General features: G+C 45.3%; 2 protein-coding genes across 3 annotated transcripts in view; both read right to left on the bottom strand.

The window, feature by feature from the left end:
• Positions 1–18,822, bottom strand: part of LDLRAD3 (low density lipoprotein receptor class A domain containing 3) — a 584,528-nt gene that overhangs the window by 480,891 nt on the left and 84,815 nt on the right. The gene's annotated exons all lie outside the window — the stretch shown is intronic.
• The window catches only part of LOC147729226 (E3 SUMO-protein ligase KIAA1586-like), a 60,981-nt gene that overhangs the window by 2,630 nt on the left and 39,529 nt on the right, over positions 1–18,822 (bottom strand). Inside the window, exon 2 of the mRNA XM_086959535.1 lies at positions 719–4,088. Coding sequence (XP_086815661.1) covers positions 1,617–3,953 — 2,337 coding nt within the window. The 5' untranslated portion in view covers positions 3,954–4,088 and the 3' untranslated portion in view covers positions 719–1,616. The remainder of the gene's footprint in view (positions 1–718; positions 4,089–18,822) is intronic.

Raw genomic sequence — 18,822 nt, forward strand, 5'->3', positions numbered from 1 at the left:
TAAATCCTGAACAGACCAATGCTATAAGGAGGTCAAGAATTGTTTACCAAATTTAGGTTGAAATGAAAGGAAAAAAAATGATCCAACATAAAACAAATATATGGTTTATAGTTTTAGTGTAGACTGATTAAAAATGCAGAGCCAATGAGGTGGGGCACAAGTTACTAGTCAAAAATCCAAGTTAAAAAAAAGACCTAAATAACAGAGTGGCTCAGATTCGTTTATAAAAGGAAGTTTCTTCTATGGGATACAAAGGGTAGTACATTTGTTTTTTGCAAAAAGAAGTAGCAATTAGCGTTTACCAACCCAGTTTAATAGCCAAATCTGTTAGGTTTTTGTACACTTACTATGGGGAACAAGGTACTCTCCTCACACTGAAATGTATACAAATAATTGTATATTGTCCTTGCTCACTTGTGCAACCAATTTATGAATTGATGCACAGCACTGTGTAGGGAGAGTTTAACTTGACTGAACAGTACTCTGTATCCAGGTTCTTACCTATTTCTTCTGGTCAAATAACATTTTAATAAAAAGGATCTAAGCTGTTCACACTACGACTAACTAAACAAGGTCCTAGTCTTAATTAGGCTCCATACAAAGTTACTTTAGCGGCTGCTGTCACAAAGTACAGTTGACACTGCTACACAATATAGAAGAAAAAAAAACACGTTTAGCAGTCTCAGTAGATGGCCCACAAAACAAGAGCAATACTTACCAAAATATTTGGGTCAGAACTTGTAGGGCTGTCTGCAACGTGGAGTGATGCCGGTCTTCAGCTAAGACTTTCGGGACGCTGGTAACCTTATGTCCGACAAGCAGTTAGGTAATTCAGGAAGCCACTTTGAGAGGTTTCAGCACATGGGCTTCCAGCAGGAGATAGAGAGAAGATAACCAAATTGCACCAGAGTAGAGAAGTCTTTAGAAGTCTTACATATTCTAGAAATTTGGGTACATAGCCCTCTCCAGAGAAGGAAAATAAGTTTTTTGTGCATATGCCCTAGTATACCAGGCCACATTAAAAATATGATGAGACTGGGCATGGAGGTAGCCAAAGATATCCAGGCGATTGTGCCCCCTCATCCAACCAGATGTGGGCGACCAAGGAGGGATCTAGAAGATCAGCCTCCCGCAAACTCCTCCCATGACCAGTCAGCTCCATGAGTTGCCAGGTAATCGTACAGTTCATTATACAGTTTGAAATGTTTTTCTGGTCTACAGCGTGAAACCTTAGAACATAGGTACCACATAGAATAGTTCCTATACTCTCACTAGACAACAAGGCTGGTCTCCTAAAGTCTGTACGGAAAGCTGGGGGAACAAGACCTCAAGCTTACACAGTGCAACTGTACATAAAAACTGCATCTGTAATTATTGTACAGAAGAACCGGCAACATCCAAACAGTGTAGAACGATTCTTGCCGTCACCCTGACAGTTGTCACAGGATCAAAGCCACACCATGCAAAAGGACCTACGCCAAAATACTGCAATGTCGATGTTCATTTAAATTCACTGTATATATACACTGTACATTGGGTGGAAATCTTTGTTAAAACATGTAAACATAAAAACATAGTATCTGTGCGCAGAGGACAGCATCTAGAATATGGCACTTTCAGAAAAGGCTCCACAGGTATTTTTTGTCATCAGTCACTTCTTCTTTTGGCTCCTTGACAGCCAGCTGATAGGCACTGTGTCGTCCCTGAGCAAGCCATGCCGCTACGTAACTTTCAGGGTGAAATTCGGCCAAGGGTGGTCCATTGCGCTGAAGGAACAGCAGATTGCTCACTCTGCTGATCTGGAGTGAGCTTCTCACCGATGTGACTGTATTGTTCATATCAGTGAACACCCGCTCACACTCTGAAGAGGAGATGGCAATAGTTTTCAAAGTCGTAAGTAGCGGACGCAGCTGTTCTGGTATTTGCCTACCACCACTAGCCTTATACTCACGAAACCCTTGAACAATTTTTTGCGCAGGGAGCTGAAACCTTTGGCAAAGTGAGAGCACTTCATTCTCCCCATACTGAAAATCTGCATCTTCGGGCCAGTACTGCGGATAGAGTACCTTACACGCAGGAAACAGATCATCAAACTCAGAAAAAGAGACTTCTTCAGAAGAGCTAGCAGCACGAGCTGAGCAAGTCATGAGCCGGCTCTGGAGGCAATTTGATAGACTTTGGAAAAAACTTTCCTTGTTGATTGCCACTTCTACTTTTTGTTCCGAGTTTAAGAGGACACCCTGAAATTTTAAATTTATTGCTGATTGAAATGCAATTTTTGTAAATTCCGCCTCTTTACCCCCAGCCAGTTCCATGAATACTTGAATCTGTTGACAAATTAGTGTATGAGCCTCAGGAAGAGTGATAGAGGTCACCTGCAGTCTCAAAGAGAGTTCAGACAACATCTTCAGCGCATCTCTCATTACACCCAAATTTCTCACAAATTCAATACTTGTCAGCCTTTCTACTAAGGATCTGTATTTGGCTTTTTCTGTATTTGAACGTTTTAGGTCTGCGACTGCGGCTTTGAAATGAGCACATAAGGCTGGATACTTTTTCCAAACTGCATTAACAGTCCGACAGCTTGATGCTACCACCCTTGTATCAAGCACTTTGTTTGTGGCTTTAAGAAGGATCGCAAATTCTTCGGCGCAGGTGTGCAACTCTCGTTGGTTTTTTGGCGAGATCTGGTAAAGACAGTAGACTGTGTCAATAAACACCTTAAAGCTGTGAGCTCCAGTCACCTCTTCCAATGCCTCGGCAACAGTCAGCTCGAGTCTGTGGTTGCAGCAGTGCCATATTACAAGAGTTGGATAACAATCGCTCATGTTTAGAAGGGAAGCGACGCCAGATGCCCAGTTCATGGTTGCAGAACCACCATCGGCAGTGAATGAAATCCAGCTTCTAGCAATGAAATCCATTGGAAAGTGTTCATGGAGGCAGCATTGCAACTCTGTTGTAATCGATTCATCTGTCATTTCCTGCAATTCAAGCAACTGGAAGAAAATAGTCAAAGGCTCGGATTCCTGCCCAAACGCGGCCCGGATGCTCACAGCCATAGCAGACTTATTATTTACAGTGGTACACTCCTCTACAAGAACACTGAACTTAACATCTTTTTCAATCATGTATCCAATAATCTTCTTCTTCATTTCTTCACCAATAAAGTCACAAATTTCAGCACAGCTTTTGCGAGAGTGAAGAACTTTGCCCATGTCTGCACCATTTGCCACTTGTAAGTCTACCAGATCCGGCATATCTGAGAAGGGGCGGTTTAGTTTGCTGATCATATATGCTGTGCGAAAAATTCGACATGTTGTTTCGTGCTCCTCATTGGGAGTCTGTGTAGCTGGAGTATCAAAGAGGCCTGCCTGTGCTTGGAGTAGAACCTTTTCTGCCTGCTGGTGGGCTTGGCTTTCTCGGTGCTCCCAGATTTTCTTCCGAAGTGCAGATTGTTGGCCTTTTTTAGTTAAGGAGGTACTACCAATCAAGAACTGTAGCCACTCTCTAGCCAATCTCGAACCACGGACATGCTGTTGTAAACTCAAGGCTCCAACTTCAATACACACAGCACAGCCCAGTCGCCCGTTTCGGATTTGTAGCCAGGGGTTTTGATTACGGAAATAGTTGGCTTGCTCTTCTGTCCAGCACATAGGTAGGTCGCTTTGGGTCTCAAAGATCTGTTCAAATGTGACAGTCTCACTGCCTTGGAGGTTATTGTCGCCAGCTGGTACATTTCCATTTACCAGGAGATCTTCTGAGTCGGACAACGTGACTGTTATCTCAGTGATATCGTCCATGTTTACTTCTTCGTTAACTTCATCGGTAGAAGATTCCTCAAGGCAAAGCCTCTTGCAGGAGTCCATTTCGGCAGTGGTATCCTCATCTTCAGACCAGGGGTCTTCATCTTCTGTTTTAATGAGAAAACTTAGCAAATTCGATGTCTTATTCATTGTCCACTTTAATGGTAGGTTACTCGCCAGCGTGTATTTCACTCCTCTACGTTCTGGCCCAGATCAGGTCTTTATTTTTTCCGGCACAGACAAAGGAAGGTAGGCTGCGTGCACTGTGGTCCTGATTGATCTAGTCTATGTAAGAAAGTACAAAATTGGCGTTAACAAGAAGAAAGACACTGGTTAACTAATCAAATACAGTTTACTAGACTTTACTCTTCAGACACTCTCTATCCCGAGTGTACTCTGGGTCATCGCCGGGATTTGGCCAAATCTTAACATCTCATGGTTAGAGGAAGCTTCTTAGGATCACCCAACTCTTCTAGAAATGCATCTGAATAGGCTTGCATTTTTGCACACGGTTCAGATTCCCAGCTATGCAGACCACTAAGAGGACATTTTGGAATTAACTACCAATGTATCTCACATGAAACAATGCACATTCTAATTTCTGGCTAAGGGGAATATGTGAGTTCAGTAACGCTAAAGGACCTTTCGCTCTCCTTCATGCAACTTGATCACAATCATACTTCAAAACAAGACTCCTCACAACACTCCCAAGTAATGCAGCCCATTGATGACTCCAGTAACACATTACACTCAGCGTCTTTTAGCACAACCAGATTCCAACCACGGTGTTTCAGAGAAAGTGTGTTCATAGATTAACTAGTACCATACATGGAAGGGTAGGGTACATATGCTTTAACCATGGCTGGGGTAGTATACCTGCATGGCCATGTGAGGAAGGCAGAGCCATATCTGAAAGGATGGTCTGATCCCTGCTACAATCTCTACACTTGCACAAATTCAGACAAATGGTAGTGGGGGAAGGGGATAATAGGTTTTACAATGGCTAAATACATTAATTGGTAAACAGAGGCCCAAAGTGTAACTGAGACCCCCTTTTTTCTGCTACAGAAGCTTTCCTTTAGCCCAACCAAATGTCCTTTTTCAAAGCCACAAGAGGAGATCAAACATCTTTGTATACGTTCATTGTCACTGAGCATTCACTATTCAGCCAGCAAGTCCAGGTTGCATGCGTGACTCAGTCGGATGAGCAGACATTGCTGATTTGCACTCCGTAATTCTGCCATTGACACTACATGCAATTAATGTGGGCCGCTGATCATGTACAATGTCTTCCTGGCACCTCCTTGGCCATCCCTGCATTCACTCCTGACTATTGGAATCACTTGTGAGCCAGCCGGGAGCAGTTTCAATTAGGACAAGCACTGGCGTTGCCAATAGGTCTCGCATTAGGAAAGTGTGAGCTATTGGTATTGTAAATGACAATTATTTTTTTAATGTGTTGGCATTGAAAATATATAAATTAATAGCATTGTTATTTACAAAGCCAATAGCTTACACTTTCCTAATACGAGTCCTATTGGCTATGGGAATGCTTGTTGTTAGCCAGCTTTGGGATCAGAGCTGAGATGTGAAGGGCAGCCAGGCATGAGAGTTGTGAAAAAAAACTAGTAATAGCTTGTGGCACTGCACCCTTTACTAGCTTAGTGCATTTGCGCCCGCCATTAATGTTACTAAAAGCGCAAAATGTAACTTTTACAAAATGTCCCTGTTCGAGCCATGCAAAATAAGAGAAAGGGAAAAACATTTTCTAAATAAAGCACAGTGATACAGAAGAGCACAGTGATGTAGAAGACCGCAGTACGAGGGGGAAAGAAAGGAAGTTATGTAGGATAGAGGTTGCCTGTTTTGGCTCCAAATGCTTGGAGTTTGTGGCAATAAGCTTGAGTTACAATGTTAGCAAGAGGAGAGTGATGATGCTAGTGCATGAGGCTATTGGGACTTAACAGCTAGCTCCAGTATGCAATTGGGCCACAGTACTCACAGCATGACCTGTGACACGTGGATGGCAACAGGCACGAACCTCTCAGCAATGGCGCTTATGGAGAAAGTGAAGAGAGAGTTGGCTCGGCATAGGGTAGTATTCATGATGTCAGTAGGAAGAGAGGCTCAATTCGCGATCCAGAAGCTTAAAACACGATGCAAGCCCTCAGCGCCTCTGATCCACCACGCGCATGTGCAACAGAAACAGCAACTAGTCACTCTAACAAGCACTAGACCATGCAAGTCGTGTGATTAATGAATCTGATTTGATTCACTACCGGGGCAAGGAGTTACATGATACCTTTCAAACGCCTATTGTCTGCCTTGCTTTTCCAAGTAGAACTAAATGTGCACATGCGCGAAGCCACCATGACAATTCTATTCCAGTTCCACTATGTCGAAAGTATTGTCACTGTACGCTGAATGAGGGGATGCAATGAAGGAAAGAACAAACATTCAGTGCACAGAAGACACGCGGCCGTCATTGTGTAGTATTATTTGCGGCGTGCCACGATGGGAAATATAATTTAGAATGTTGCCGTACAAGGACTGATTGTATTTTGACAGCCACACTCAACAAAATAAAGGATGCGGCCGCCATTGTTAAAGTTCTAGCGCGATGTGTCTTTGTAAACAAAATAATTTTGCCTTTCATGTTGTTCATGTCCTTGTCTTCTGGGCGAGCCAAGCATAGGAAAAGAAAGCCGCGGTCTCCATTGTTATACCCAAAGCATGCCACACTGGTAAAAAACAAATTCAGGACAGAAAACTATATAATACACCCGGAGTAGCGGAAGCATACATACAGAGCTAGCTCTTCTGCTGCGCCTTGCTTTTATTGACTCTGTGTTCGTGTTGCTCCACGATTAAGGCGCTTTACAGCTAACTAACTAATTTGAGTTACAATGCAATACCAAGTTACTAATTGGGGCAAGCATTGGCTATTAACAGAAGAAATAGTTACAGTTACCGAACTCATGTATAACAAGCGCTGCAAAATATGAAACTGTTTGAATGGACGAAAATGTAAGAATGTAGGTCAATAAAAGGGGAAGATGTCGGTTTACTAGGAGCTAAAAAACAAGATGGAGGGAAGGCAGAGAAGGGGAGGGGGAGGAGAAATGCGACACGGCGGCCAGGGGAGGGGGCCGAGCGGGGAGAGCTGACGATGAGGGTGTGAAGCAGCAGGGGCCTTTGAAGTGAAGCTAAGCTTCACCTCAAAGGTGTGGGAGGAGTGCTGCTACGGCCTGGGGGAAGCTGGCTGGGGAGGGGGAGGAGAAATCCAAGGAAGGCTGTGCGCGGGGAGAGAGAGGGGAGGTGCTGGAGCTGGGGAACAGATGGCCGTGAGAGTATTTGGCCCAAAAGCGCATGCTTGTGGCCACGTGAACTCGAAGAAAACCGCACGAAAAAACCCGTGGTTTAACAAGTATTTTGAGCACTTGAATTCTCGCTGCGCTCAATGCGCATGCGCATTGATAGGTCGAGAGACCTAAAAAACCACCTCAGGTTGCAGAGGATCAGAGCAAGCAACTGACAATCTGGGCACACAGCTAATGGAAAGGAGGCTTGACCCAGCAGATGCTTTTCAATACTTGACAGGGCTGTATTTTCCTGTATTACGATAGTGTATTTTCCTTATGCGACCTAGAATGCATCGACATTAAAGTCATATAGTTTTTCCCCCACATACCAACTATGCAGATACACCTGTGTAAACTGTAAACTGCTTCAGGCACGAATTAAACACACACTTCAAAAGAGCCTAAAACGGAGAACACTAAAGGTAGTGGGACAGTTGGTTCTGGTCTAGGTTCATAGGTAAGAAAGATGGCTCAAATAGGACTGGTTACCTGTCAGGTAAACGTTTGAAGTCTTTTCTGGAAAATGCATGGACTGTTGGGAAACAGTCATCAAATTAATTTCCGTCAGTCTTTTCTTCATCTTTACCCCAAACAAGAATCCTTAGTTTAGTTCTTAGTTGCCTCGAGCCCAATATTGCCCTCCACTAATTTATTTCTCATTCAACAATCTTAATCTCGCTCTTCCTGGAACACCCATGGCCTCTATCCCTCTGTTTCACCGAGACTAGGTTCAGCAAACCTTAACAGTACAGTGAGGCAATATATTCTGCTCTTTCCTCTTCACCAATTTTAACCACAGCTTTGATCACTTTTCTTTCACGGTCATGTGCAGTCTCGATGACTGTCATCATCTGCAACAATTCGCATCTTGTAATACTCCCCAGAACCATGATTTAGCCCCCATTCTGGGTACGTCGTATTCCATTTGGCAAAACGAATTCACCACTAGATTGTAATAACTTTGGGGGTACCCTGAGCACAGGACTCTTATAAAAAGTTATCCCTCTTCTCCACAGAAAAAATCCCACAGTCCTATTTTAGCAAACCTCTAACAAAATGCACTCCTTATTCATCCGCCCAATGGTTAGCCAGCACCAAAAGTTGAAGAATTAACTGTTCTTTCCAGGTCTGTAATGAGCCTTTCACCAGGTAGTGTCGCTCAGACGTCCGCTCTACCTTCACTCTTTCTGCTTGGTTGCTGAATTGTTTACTTCAGTCTTCAACTGGTCTCTTTTGCTCACAATATTGTAGTATGTTTACCAATAATTCTTCTACCCGAGTCCTTTCTTCTATATACAAATATAATTCAATTATTCAGTCTTTTTGGCAGCTGCATTCTAGCTCACCTGAAACCAAATAAATAATCTACCTTTATCAACTCCACAAACAAGCTTTGTGCAATTGTTTACATCAAAAAAGAAATATGAATTGCATGCGTTTGAAATATTAAGTCACTTCTTGTGCGAAGCTAAAGCTAGCAATAAACGGATTTTGAGATAAACATATGAATTATCTATTTATATTGACTTTACGGGCATTTTAGAACACAGATACAGCTAACTTCTTTAACTGGAGTTTTCTTGCCCTCGCAGTGGTTAATAGCAGAAAGGCCCACTATAAATTTGGTCTTGTTCTTCTGATCTCTCATTGAATGGACGGTAGCATGGTAACCTGTCTAGGTGTCTCTCAAACACACTGACCCTCTCTAAACTCTCCTTTTTTTAACCTAAAAAAATGACTAATCTGGACTTGGGTGGGCATGTGGTCTAATATTGTACTATTTTTCATGTACCTCTGCCTTTATTCCATATTCATGGCTTTATACTTTCTGGTGGTTTCAAGCAATTGAGCTGGCAATTACACATGTGTGAGTTGCAAGTTTCACAAAGGAACAATAGTATTAGGATGGTATAGAAATAGATTTTTTTAACTCTCTAACTCGCCCAATGTTATGAATTAGGTAATTACTGTCTAATAGTTGTGTCTATTTGGCCTGTGGAAAAAGGACTTGCCATTTTTGAATGATGGTCTGCTATGTAAATATAGAGTTCTGTGCAGTTTACATGTCTTTTTTACAACATATCAGTATGATTAGTCTGAACATATTTCAAATGTATGACCCACAAGTATTCTTCGTATTTGCAGCCCCGATGAAGCCCTTGTAAGGTGAAACGTGTAGGCTACGCTGAATTGAAATATATATTAAAGAAAAATTCTGCCTCAACACTCAAGACTTACGAACAGCTGTTTATTTTAAACTAGCAGCCCGCACTAGCGTTGCCTGGGGCAGAAAGGGGCTGGGGGCAGCATTTGAGGTTTGCGTGCACTTCTGCCCCCCGCCCACTCCCGCCCCCTCACGCCCCGGCCCAGCCCCCTCCCGTCCCGGACCCCTCCCGCCCGTGTCCTGGAGAGCCTGATCCTTATCTCAGCCGCCGGTCCCGCTCCAGGTGCCCCGCCCGCCCACTCTCCAGGCGTCCCGCCCGCACAGGCCACTACTCTCCAGGCGTCCCGCCCGCACCGGCCACCACTCTCCAGGCACCCGCCCGCACAGGCCGCCACTTCGCCCAGCAGCAAGCAGGGCCACAGCAGTCCTCCCAGCAGGTCGCGATCTTCGGCGCCATTTCCGGAAGTGTTGCCAGGGAGCGCAAACGCAAATGATGTCATCACGCAGACGTCGCGGCTGGCGCTACTTGCAAGGGACTACTTTATTTTTATTTCGAAATTTTTTAAACAAAGTATATTTTTTTATTTTTAATAGCCTATGTCCTTCTGCTTGCCCTGAGGTTTTCAAAGATGTCTTGGGTGTTTTGATTGGTGGTGTACTTTTCGAGTTTACCTGGCTCAAAGGTTTGTGTTCTCTCTTTATAATAGTAGTATAGATATGTTCTTCTATAATTATTCCTGTTGCCTCTCGTTTTTTGTATATACATGTGTGCAATGTATGGTCAATGTGCAGCTGGCCATTGAGGGGTGCAACAGTCTTCTATGCTTGCTATTTTGTGTACCGTAGTGACTGTTTATGGCGTTGCAACTTTGAATCACCTGGCTGCATCCCATAGTTTTGCTTAGCTTCTTATTCCAATTTGGGTAATCTCCCCATTGAACAATTTACTCAACAGCTCAAATGGGTCTTAAGGCATACTTGCTTGTTATAACCTGTTATACCTAGAGTTTAAACTTCGATCTCATCTCTACTCTTTTGCCCTTTTGGTTTCCTATTTTAGTTCCTTTGTCTTAACCACTCGGGAACGCATCCCAAATCATACTGGCTTCCAAAGCTCCCATAGCTTGACTATACTGAGTGCTTGTTTCACATACTGCACTGATGCGCCACAACTCTGGAAAATAGTGTCTCCTTAGAGAATTCTTTGCAAAAATCAACAGCTGTTTCCTTTCAAAGCAATCCTTCAGTGCTTTTAAGTATACACATTTGAGATCTATACTTACGAAATAGCTCTTTGTTGCCAACGCTTGGATGATAATCTACATCTACAGCAGAACGTGAGAGCCATAATAATTAAGCAGGAGCGATTTAAAAGGATTTCAAACAACAATAGGAAATACAAGTTGGGCCTTATTTCAGTACACTGAAAGACTAGGGCTAACCAGCTGCTGAGATCTTTACTAGGACACAGAGATAAGCTACTTTAGACCCGAATGTATTACAGGTGACAAACAGTAGGCCAGCACCACTACAAAACACTGAAACACTAACCTGTCCAGCTTTTAGTACCCTCCACCCCCGATTCTATCCCACTACTCAACACCTACGCCTGTCACAGAGGTACTGAGTCCCAACCTTCGACCACTGATCCACTTGACTCTCACAACTCTCACACCTTTTCAAAACTTACCCCACTACCCAATGCCTGTCACAGTGGAACGGAGTCCCACCTTTCGACCACTGATCCACATGACTCTCCACTTTAGCACAACCATGCCAGAACCTTACCTCGACCCTCCGAGACAAATTCCTTCCATCCTTTCTAACCCATACAGATAACCCTGTCGCAAACTTAGTTGCAGCAATACTAACAAACTCACCTGTGTGAACGTCACCAGATTGTCTCCCACCCCCCAAATCCACCCCGTCTTAAATGTGTACTACTTCACTACAGGTCAGCCAGTAAACATGCCACTGATATCTGCGATCTCATCCAACACAATGATTTAGACATTATCATCCCCACTGAAACTTGGCTAAATCCAGCTTCAATCAATCAAAGCATTTATATAGCGCACTACTCACCCGGAGGGTCTCAAGGCGCTAGAGGCGGGGGGTCCGCTATTGCTCGAACAGCCAGGTCTTGAGCTGCTTCCTGAAGGCAAGGTGGTCCTGGGTCAGGCGGAGGTGGGTCGGGAGGGAGTTCCAAGTCTTGGCGGCCAGGTAGGATAAGGACCTTCCTCCTGTGGTGGCTCTTCGGATGCGGGGGACGGCGGCGAGGGCGTGGCCGGTCGATCTAAGCTGGCGTGTGGGAGCGTAGAAGTTGAGGCGGCTGTTGAGGTATCCTGGGCCTTGGTTGTGTAGGGCTTTGTGCGCGTGGGTGAGGAGACGGAAGGTGATTCTCTTGTTGACCGGGAGCCAGTGCAGATCTCGCAGGTGTCCGGAGTTGTGGCTGCGACGGGGGATGTCCAGGATGAGTCGTGCTGAGGCGTTCTGGATCCGCTGCAGTCTCTTCTGGAGTTTGGCGGTGGTTCCGGCATAGAGGGAGTTGCCGTAGTCCAGACGGCTGGTGACGAGGGCCTGGGTGACCGTCTTCCTGGTCTCGGTGGGGATCCACCGGAAGATCTTACGTAGCATGCGCAGGATGTTTAGGCACGACGAGGAGACGGCGTTGACTTGTCTGGTCATGGAGAGGGAGGAGTCCAGGATGAAGCCCAGGTTGCGTGCGTGGTCTGTTGGTTTGGGTGCGCTGCCCAGGGCGGGGGGCCACCAGGAGTCGTCCCAGGCGGAGGGTGAAAATCCCAGGATGAGGACTTCCGTCTTGTCCGAGTTCAGTTTCAGACGGCTGTTCATCATCTACTTGGCTACGTCTGTCATCCCTTCGTGTAGGTTGGCTCTGGCGGTGGCGGGGTCGTTGGTGAGGGAGAGGATCAGCTGGGTTTCGTCGGCGTAGGAGATGATGTTGAGGTTGTGTTGGCGTGCGATGGCTGCGAGGGGGCTCATGTAGACCACTTCCACTCCTATCTTATACCTCCCAGTATCCCCCACTCACGACATCTTTAAGGTTGACGGAGCTCTGAGACTGGCTGGGGGACTAGCATGTATTCACAGAAATACACTTTCGGTTTCTCAGACTCTTCGTAGCCTGCCTCCTGTGAATACCTCTCTCTCACTAGATCAAGTACAAACCTACCAGTTTGCAAACTTAACACCTTCTACAATCCTCTGGGTGACAATCTACCTTTCACTGAGCAGCGAATGGAAATCATCTCTAGTAATGTCGACTCAGCGCTGTCCCAAATCTTCCTTGGTGATTTCAACCTACATTGGTCTAAGCCCAAACCCCCTGCTGTATCTTGCATTAAATCGTTCTTAATTGATTAAGATCTGACTCATCACTGTGTCCAAGCAACTCATAACAAAGGTGAAACGTTAGACCTCTTTATTTCTAAATAGCAGTCTATCTCCATAGATTCCATTATCCCATGTGACTGGTCCGACCACCACTGCATCCTGTTTTATAGCAAAAGGGAGGTATTGATGAAGAAGGCTCAACCACTAAAATCTAAGATTTGGAAAAGGGACAAAAGAGCCATAAACCCTGACGAACTAGCTGCCCATTGTAAATCTGCCCTCTCCTTCAAAGCTGACATAGTTGAGGTACAATCACTCACCAACGCCTATAATTCAATCATCTCCAACATCATGGAGAATATTGCTCCATTACAACTATAAAATGCTTCAACAAAAATATCCAAACCTTGGTATGATGAAAACTTAAACTCTGAACGCCGCAACCGTAGGGCACTGAACGGTCATCACGAATCAATCCCTCCTCGGACCATCTAAACCTCCTTAGAGACGCCAGAAGCCGATACAACAAACAAATCAAGAGTGCTAAGGTGACTCACTACAGGCACCAACTGGATTAAGCGGCAAATTGCCCCAAGAAACTCTTTAAATTGGTCAAACAACAATCATTAGTTCGGCCTAACCAATCTAATCCTGGTAGCAACCCACCCACTTACGATGATCTTGCCGCCTTCTTCACTGAGAAATCAAGAATCATCTCCATTGACCTGGTCTCTAAGAAGGCTCTACCACCTTTTTCCATTGCTGCCTCACCAATTGCCTCCTGTTAGGCGTTAATCAAAATCCACGAATTCCAGGAACAATGCATCATGGGGCACTTTTACCACTTTTAGTGAATAGGATATCTTCCAGATTCTTCAGAATATCAACCCTTTCAACCACTTCAGCGACCAGTTGCCCCCTTCTATCTTCAAAGAAATAAAAAAATTCACTGATCCCCACATTGACTAGGATTGTTAATGCTTCACTAGCACAACGTATGATCCCAGAATGCCTTAAAGTAGCTCTGTTAACACATAAACTAAACAAGCATTAGAAATGCAATAGGTCTCGCAGCATTAGAGTTAGTGCTTTTAGAATTGTTTATGGGTTTTTTTGTAAATCTTTAGCATGAGGTTGAGGGTGAGTGAGGGTGAGGGGTTGAGGGTGGGTGAGGGGTTGAGGGTGAGTGAGGTGAGGGGTTGAGGGTGAGTGAGGGTGAGGGTGAGTGAGGGTGAGTGAGGGGTTGAGGGTGAGGGTGAGTGAGGGTGAGTGAGGGGTTGAGGGTGAGTGAGGGGTTGAGGGTGAGTGAGGGTGAGTGAGGGGTTGAGGGTGAGTGAGGGTGAGGGGTTGAGGGTGGGTGAGGAGTTGAGGGTGAGTGAGGGTGAGTGAGGGGTTGAGGGTGAGTGAGGGTGAGTGAGGGTGAGTGAGGGGTTGAGGGTGAGTGAGGGGTTGAGGGTGAGTGAGGGTGAGGGGTTGAGGGTGGGTGAGGGGTTGAGGGTGGGTGAGGGTGAGGGGTTGAGGGTGAGTGAGGGTGAGGGTGAGTGAGGGGTTGAGGGTGAGGGTGAGTGAGGGTGAGGGTGAGTGAGGGTGAGTGAGGGTGAGTGAGGGGTTGAGGGTGAGTGAGGGTGAGTGAGGGGTTGAGGGTGAGTGAGGGTGAGTGAGGGGTTGAGGGTGAGTGAGGGTGAGTGAGGGGTTGAGGGTGAGTGAGGGTGAGGGGTTGAGGGTGGGTGAGGGGTTGAGGGTGGGTGAGGGTGAGGGGTTGAGGGTGAGTGAGTGTGAGTGAGGGTGAGTGAGGGGTTGAGGGTGAGGGTGAGTGAGGGGTTGAGGGTGAGTGAGGGGTTGAGGGTGAGTGAGGGTGAGTGAGGGGTTGAGGGTGAGTGAGGTTGAGGGTGGGTGAGGGGTTGAGGGTGGGTGAGGGTGAGGGGTTGAGGGTGAGTGAGGGTGAGGGTGAGTGAGGGTGAGTGAGGGGTTGAGGGTGAGGGTGAGTGAGGGTGAGTGAGTGAGGGTGAGTGAGGGTGAGTGAGGGTGAGTGAGGGTGAGTGAGGGTGAGTGAGGGTGAGTGAGGGTGAGTGAGGGTGAGTGAGGGGTTGAGGGTGAGTGAGGGTGAGTGAGGGGTTGAGGGTGAGTGAGGGTGAGGGGTTGAGGGTGGGTGAGGGGTTGAGGGTGGGTGAGGGGTTGAGGGTAAAATTACGTTTCATTGGTCACTGATTCTTATAATTCTTATGTGGCAACTCCTGGAGAACATCAGCCAATGGTGCATTTGAATATAAGCGTTAGTAGAAAAAAAATGGTGGAAATGGTTCTACAGTCTATCTTACATCAGCGTGCATTTGGGACTGGAAGCACATTAAGCTGACCTGTGTTTGGCACTCCTGTTACCACGGTTACTCTCTGGTGAGAACAGTGACCCAAACCTTGTAATGAGGGAATAAAAGGTGTAAAAACATTGCTTTTTCCTCGATTGGTAAATTTAGGTGAAATAACACTTTGAGCACACAGCGCAAATATAATGCGCATCTGTATAATTTGTCACCCACTTGAGCGCTAAATGATCCAGCAAATTTATGGGTTTTGGCACCGTACAGGAAACGGAGTTCATTTGTATTGCAAAAGCAGTTCCAACACAGATGATTTGAATGGAAACAAAAAAGCCACACACACCTTTTTCTCTCAGCAGTGTACTAAGGCACCTCTGTGTTATTCTTGTGTGTTGCACAAGTTACTTCTTACATCCTCGTTGTTAAGGGCATTAACAGGCAAAATGCGGTAACTGTGGTAGCGTAAATAGGAATAAAATGGGAAAAAATATTCTGGTGTGTTTACGGAGCGGCTCCAAATGCTTAAACTGAAAAGGAAATTCAAGCACACCGTGTTAATTATCTCAATAAGGGCGTTGATTTAGTTATGAGACAATTCCTGGCACAGTGGGTTTAAATTCACCCAAGGGCGGGATTCGGTACAATGCTCGCCATGCCTTCTTGTGAAAGAGGAAAAAGTCAGCAGTTATAAGTAAGAACATTAACTAATTGCACGGAGAAACAAGCGCTGGCAAAGTTCCTTGCCGAAAACGTGCAGGAGCAGTGTACTAAGGCACCTCTGTGTTATTCTTGTGTGTTGCACAAGTTACTTCTTACATCCTCGTTGTTAAGGGCATTAACAGGCAAAATGCGGTAACTGTGGTAGCGTAAATAGGAATAAAATGGGAAAAAATATTCTGGTGTGTTTACGGAGCGGCTCCAAATGCTTAAACTGAAAAGGAAATTCAAGCACACCGTGTTAATTATCTCAATAAGGGCGTTGATTTAGTTATGAGACAATTCCTGGCACAGTGGGTTTAAATTCACCCAAGGGCGGGATTCGGTACAATGCTCACCATGCCTTCTTGTGAAAGAGGAAAAACTCAGCAGTTATAAGTAAGAACATTAATTAATTGCACGGAGAAACAAGCGCTGGCAAAGTTCCTTGCCGAAAACGTGCAGGCGAGGTGCGACACGGCAGGACGGAAGGAAGAGAGGGGAGGGGGAGGAGAAATGCGACACGGCGGGAGGGGGCGGGCAGGGGAGGGGGCGGAGAGGGGAGAGGTGCGACACGACGGAAGGAAGAGAGGGGAGGGGGAGGAGAAATGCGACACGGCGGGAGGGGGCGGAGGGGTAAACAAAGACTGACGTGCACGCGCCCGTGACTTTTAAGGTCAATGCGCATGCGCATAAGCTTAATGCGCATGCGCATTGACCTTAAAACTCACGGGCACTGCAAGGAATCGCCACGATTCCTTGCAGTGCAGATAAAGTGTGGATAACTCGCAATAGTCTCGCTTTGCTCGATGCGCATGCGCATCGACAACAGGCGAGACCTAAAAAAAGTAACGCTGACAAATCTGATCTCAATAACTTCCGCCCTATTTTTAACATCCCCACTTTAGCGAAACTACTAGAAAAATGTGTGCAATTCCAACTCTGTACCCACATAGAGCACTACCAACTCCTAGACCAGCATCAATCGGGCTTTCGAAGTGGCACAGCACCGAATCATCAGCTCTCACTCACGTTTTTGATGACATTTTACTAATGCTCAACCAAAGTGAATCCTGCCTCCTGATCCTCCACGACCTTTCCTCCGTATTTGATACGGCTAATCATAACCTCCTATCCATCCTGCAAAATAGAATGGGTTTTTCTGATCTGGTGTTACAATGGTACTCATCCTTCCTTCATCACAGTACTCAAAGAGTCAAGGCAAACAACTCTCTCTCCCAGCCCTCTCCCGTACTCATGGGTGACCCCCAAGGAACAGCTGTATGTCCTATCCTCTTCAATCTTTTCTTGGAACCTCTTTCACATTCTCTGAATTTCATGGACATTCTCTTCCACATGTACTGCTCAACACCTCTAAAACGGAATTCCTGCTCATCTCCCCTCCGAATCTCATCCCAAACCTAGACCTCTGGCTGAGTCACCTTACTGCTGTCAACTGTACGCCTCTCATCGTAGATGCAGCCAAGTCTCTCGGTATCCCCTTGGACAAGCACTGAACATGAAAGGTCATATCAGCAATGTCAGCAAAGGAGCTAACCACTTGATAAGATCCCTCAGAAATATCAAACTTTTCCTTCCTCTAAATGATTTCAAGCAAGTGGTCCAAGAGCTTGTCTTGCCGAGGTTAGAATACGGTAGTGCTACCCTCTGTGGCCGTCCCAAATATGCTCTGGCTCCTCTAAGGATTGACTGGTTACAGATACCAAGCGAAAAGATCATATATCCCCAGTTCTAAAATCCCTCAATTGGTTTCACTTCGAAGCACAAATTCAATTAAAGATTGCTGTTCTTACACACAAAGCCCTTCACCTTAATACTCCTACGTACCTTGCGCAAAAACTTAAACTATCCTGTGGCGTAAGAGCTTCAAGTAGCACCTCTACCCTCCTCCTGAAACCACTCATCCTTAAGAAAAAGAAGTTCTCTGGCGCTGCCCCTAAGATTTAGAACTCTCTCCTACTGGAAGTTTGTAGAATCTCCTCATTGGCGGTGTTCAAAGTGGAAGCCAAAAGATTCTAATGAACAAATTCATACCCTAATAGGGTTAGACTCACGGGCCCGTTGACATTGCACCTTCTGACTATGTTCCTGCTTTTGTTCTTACTTTTGATACAGCTCCCCCTTATTGTACACTGTGTTTCACCCTTGCTGTCCGCCTACACCAGTTTTTATTACCCTCCTAGTTGTATTTTGCACTGTATTTTCTTTCTCTCCCTTCCTCTTATGGATATTGTTATAGATATTGCTTTTGTCCTTCCTCCCATCATATTGTAAAGCGCTGTCTTATCCCTCGGGATCTTGCTTGCACTATATAAAACTTTATAAATAAATAAAATCTTTGCACAGCTAGTGGACTGCCATAACACTCATGCCAACCAAGTAACTTTAAAGAACCAAACTTAGGTAAGTCACCCATGATAGTACATGCTTTGTTTTTATCCCTATTAGCAGTGTTTTGAAAGGTTTATAATTTCACTACATTAGATCTCAGCATTCGGACGTAACTGTGTGAAAGTATCTTAACAGGATCCCATAAAATAACTGCATCACAATCAGTCTAGATTTTGGAATCGGACACGTTCCAATGCTTGACTCTCATAGTTCAAGCCAATTTGCAGCAGTCTATCAATACCATTACTGTTGGCAGGAATCCCTACTACTATCCATCAATAGCAGGTTGTGTCCACATATCTGCCAACCGAAGCCGCTCAAACTGTACTAACTGAACTAATTACTGCCTCATACCACATGTTGGATCTAGACAATTAAATCGTTTTTATTCAGGTGCCTCATCGCTACAGCAGTATTATTTCGGCAAATGAGCCAAGATCTGCCGTTAATGCCACAGCATATGGCGGTCTTTAAGAAACAGCAGTCCATATATTGACTGCAATAATTTATGTGTCACCGGGTAAGCAAACTTTCTACTGGGATGTCACAAGCTTAGAGGATGATAAATTAAAGAGTTCCAACATGTTTTTTTAAAATTACGTTTTCACTGTTCACTATATAACCATATCTCTGCAGTATGCCCACAATACTGGTATAGTTATCCTGGAGTATAAGTGCCTGGGTAAAGGACGATGAGCACCTACCTCTTTGCC

Source organism: Lissotriton vulgaris, chromosome 2_2 (assembly GCF_964263255.1).
Source record: "Lissotriton vulgaris chromosome 2_2, aLisVul1.2, whole genome shotgun sequence".
NCBI lineage: Eukaryota > Metazoa > Chordata > Amphibia > Caudata > Salamandridae > Lissotriton > Lissotriton vulgaris.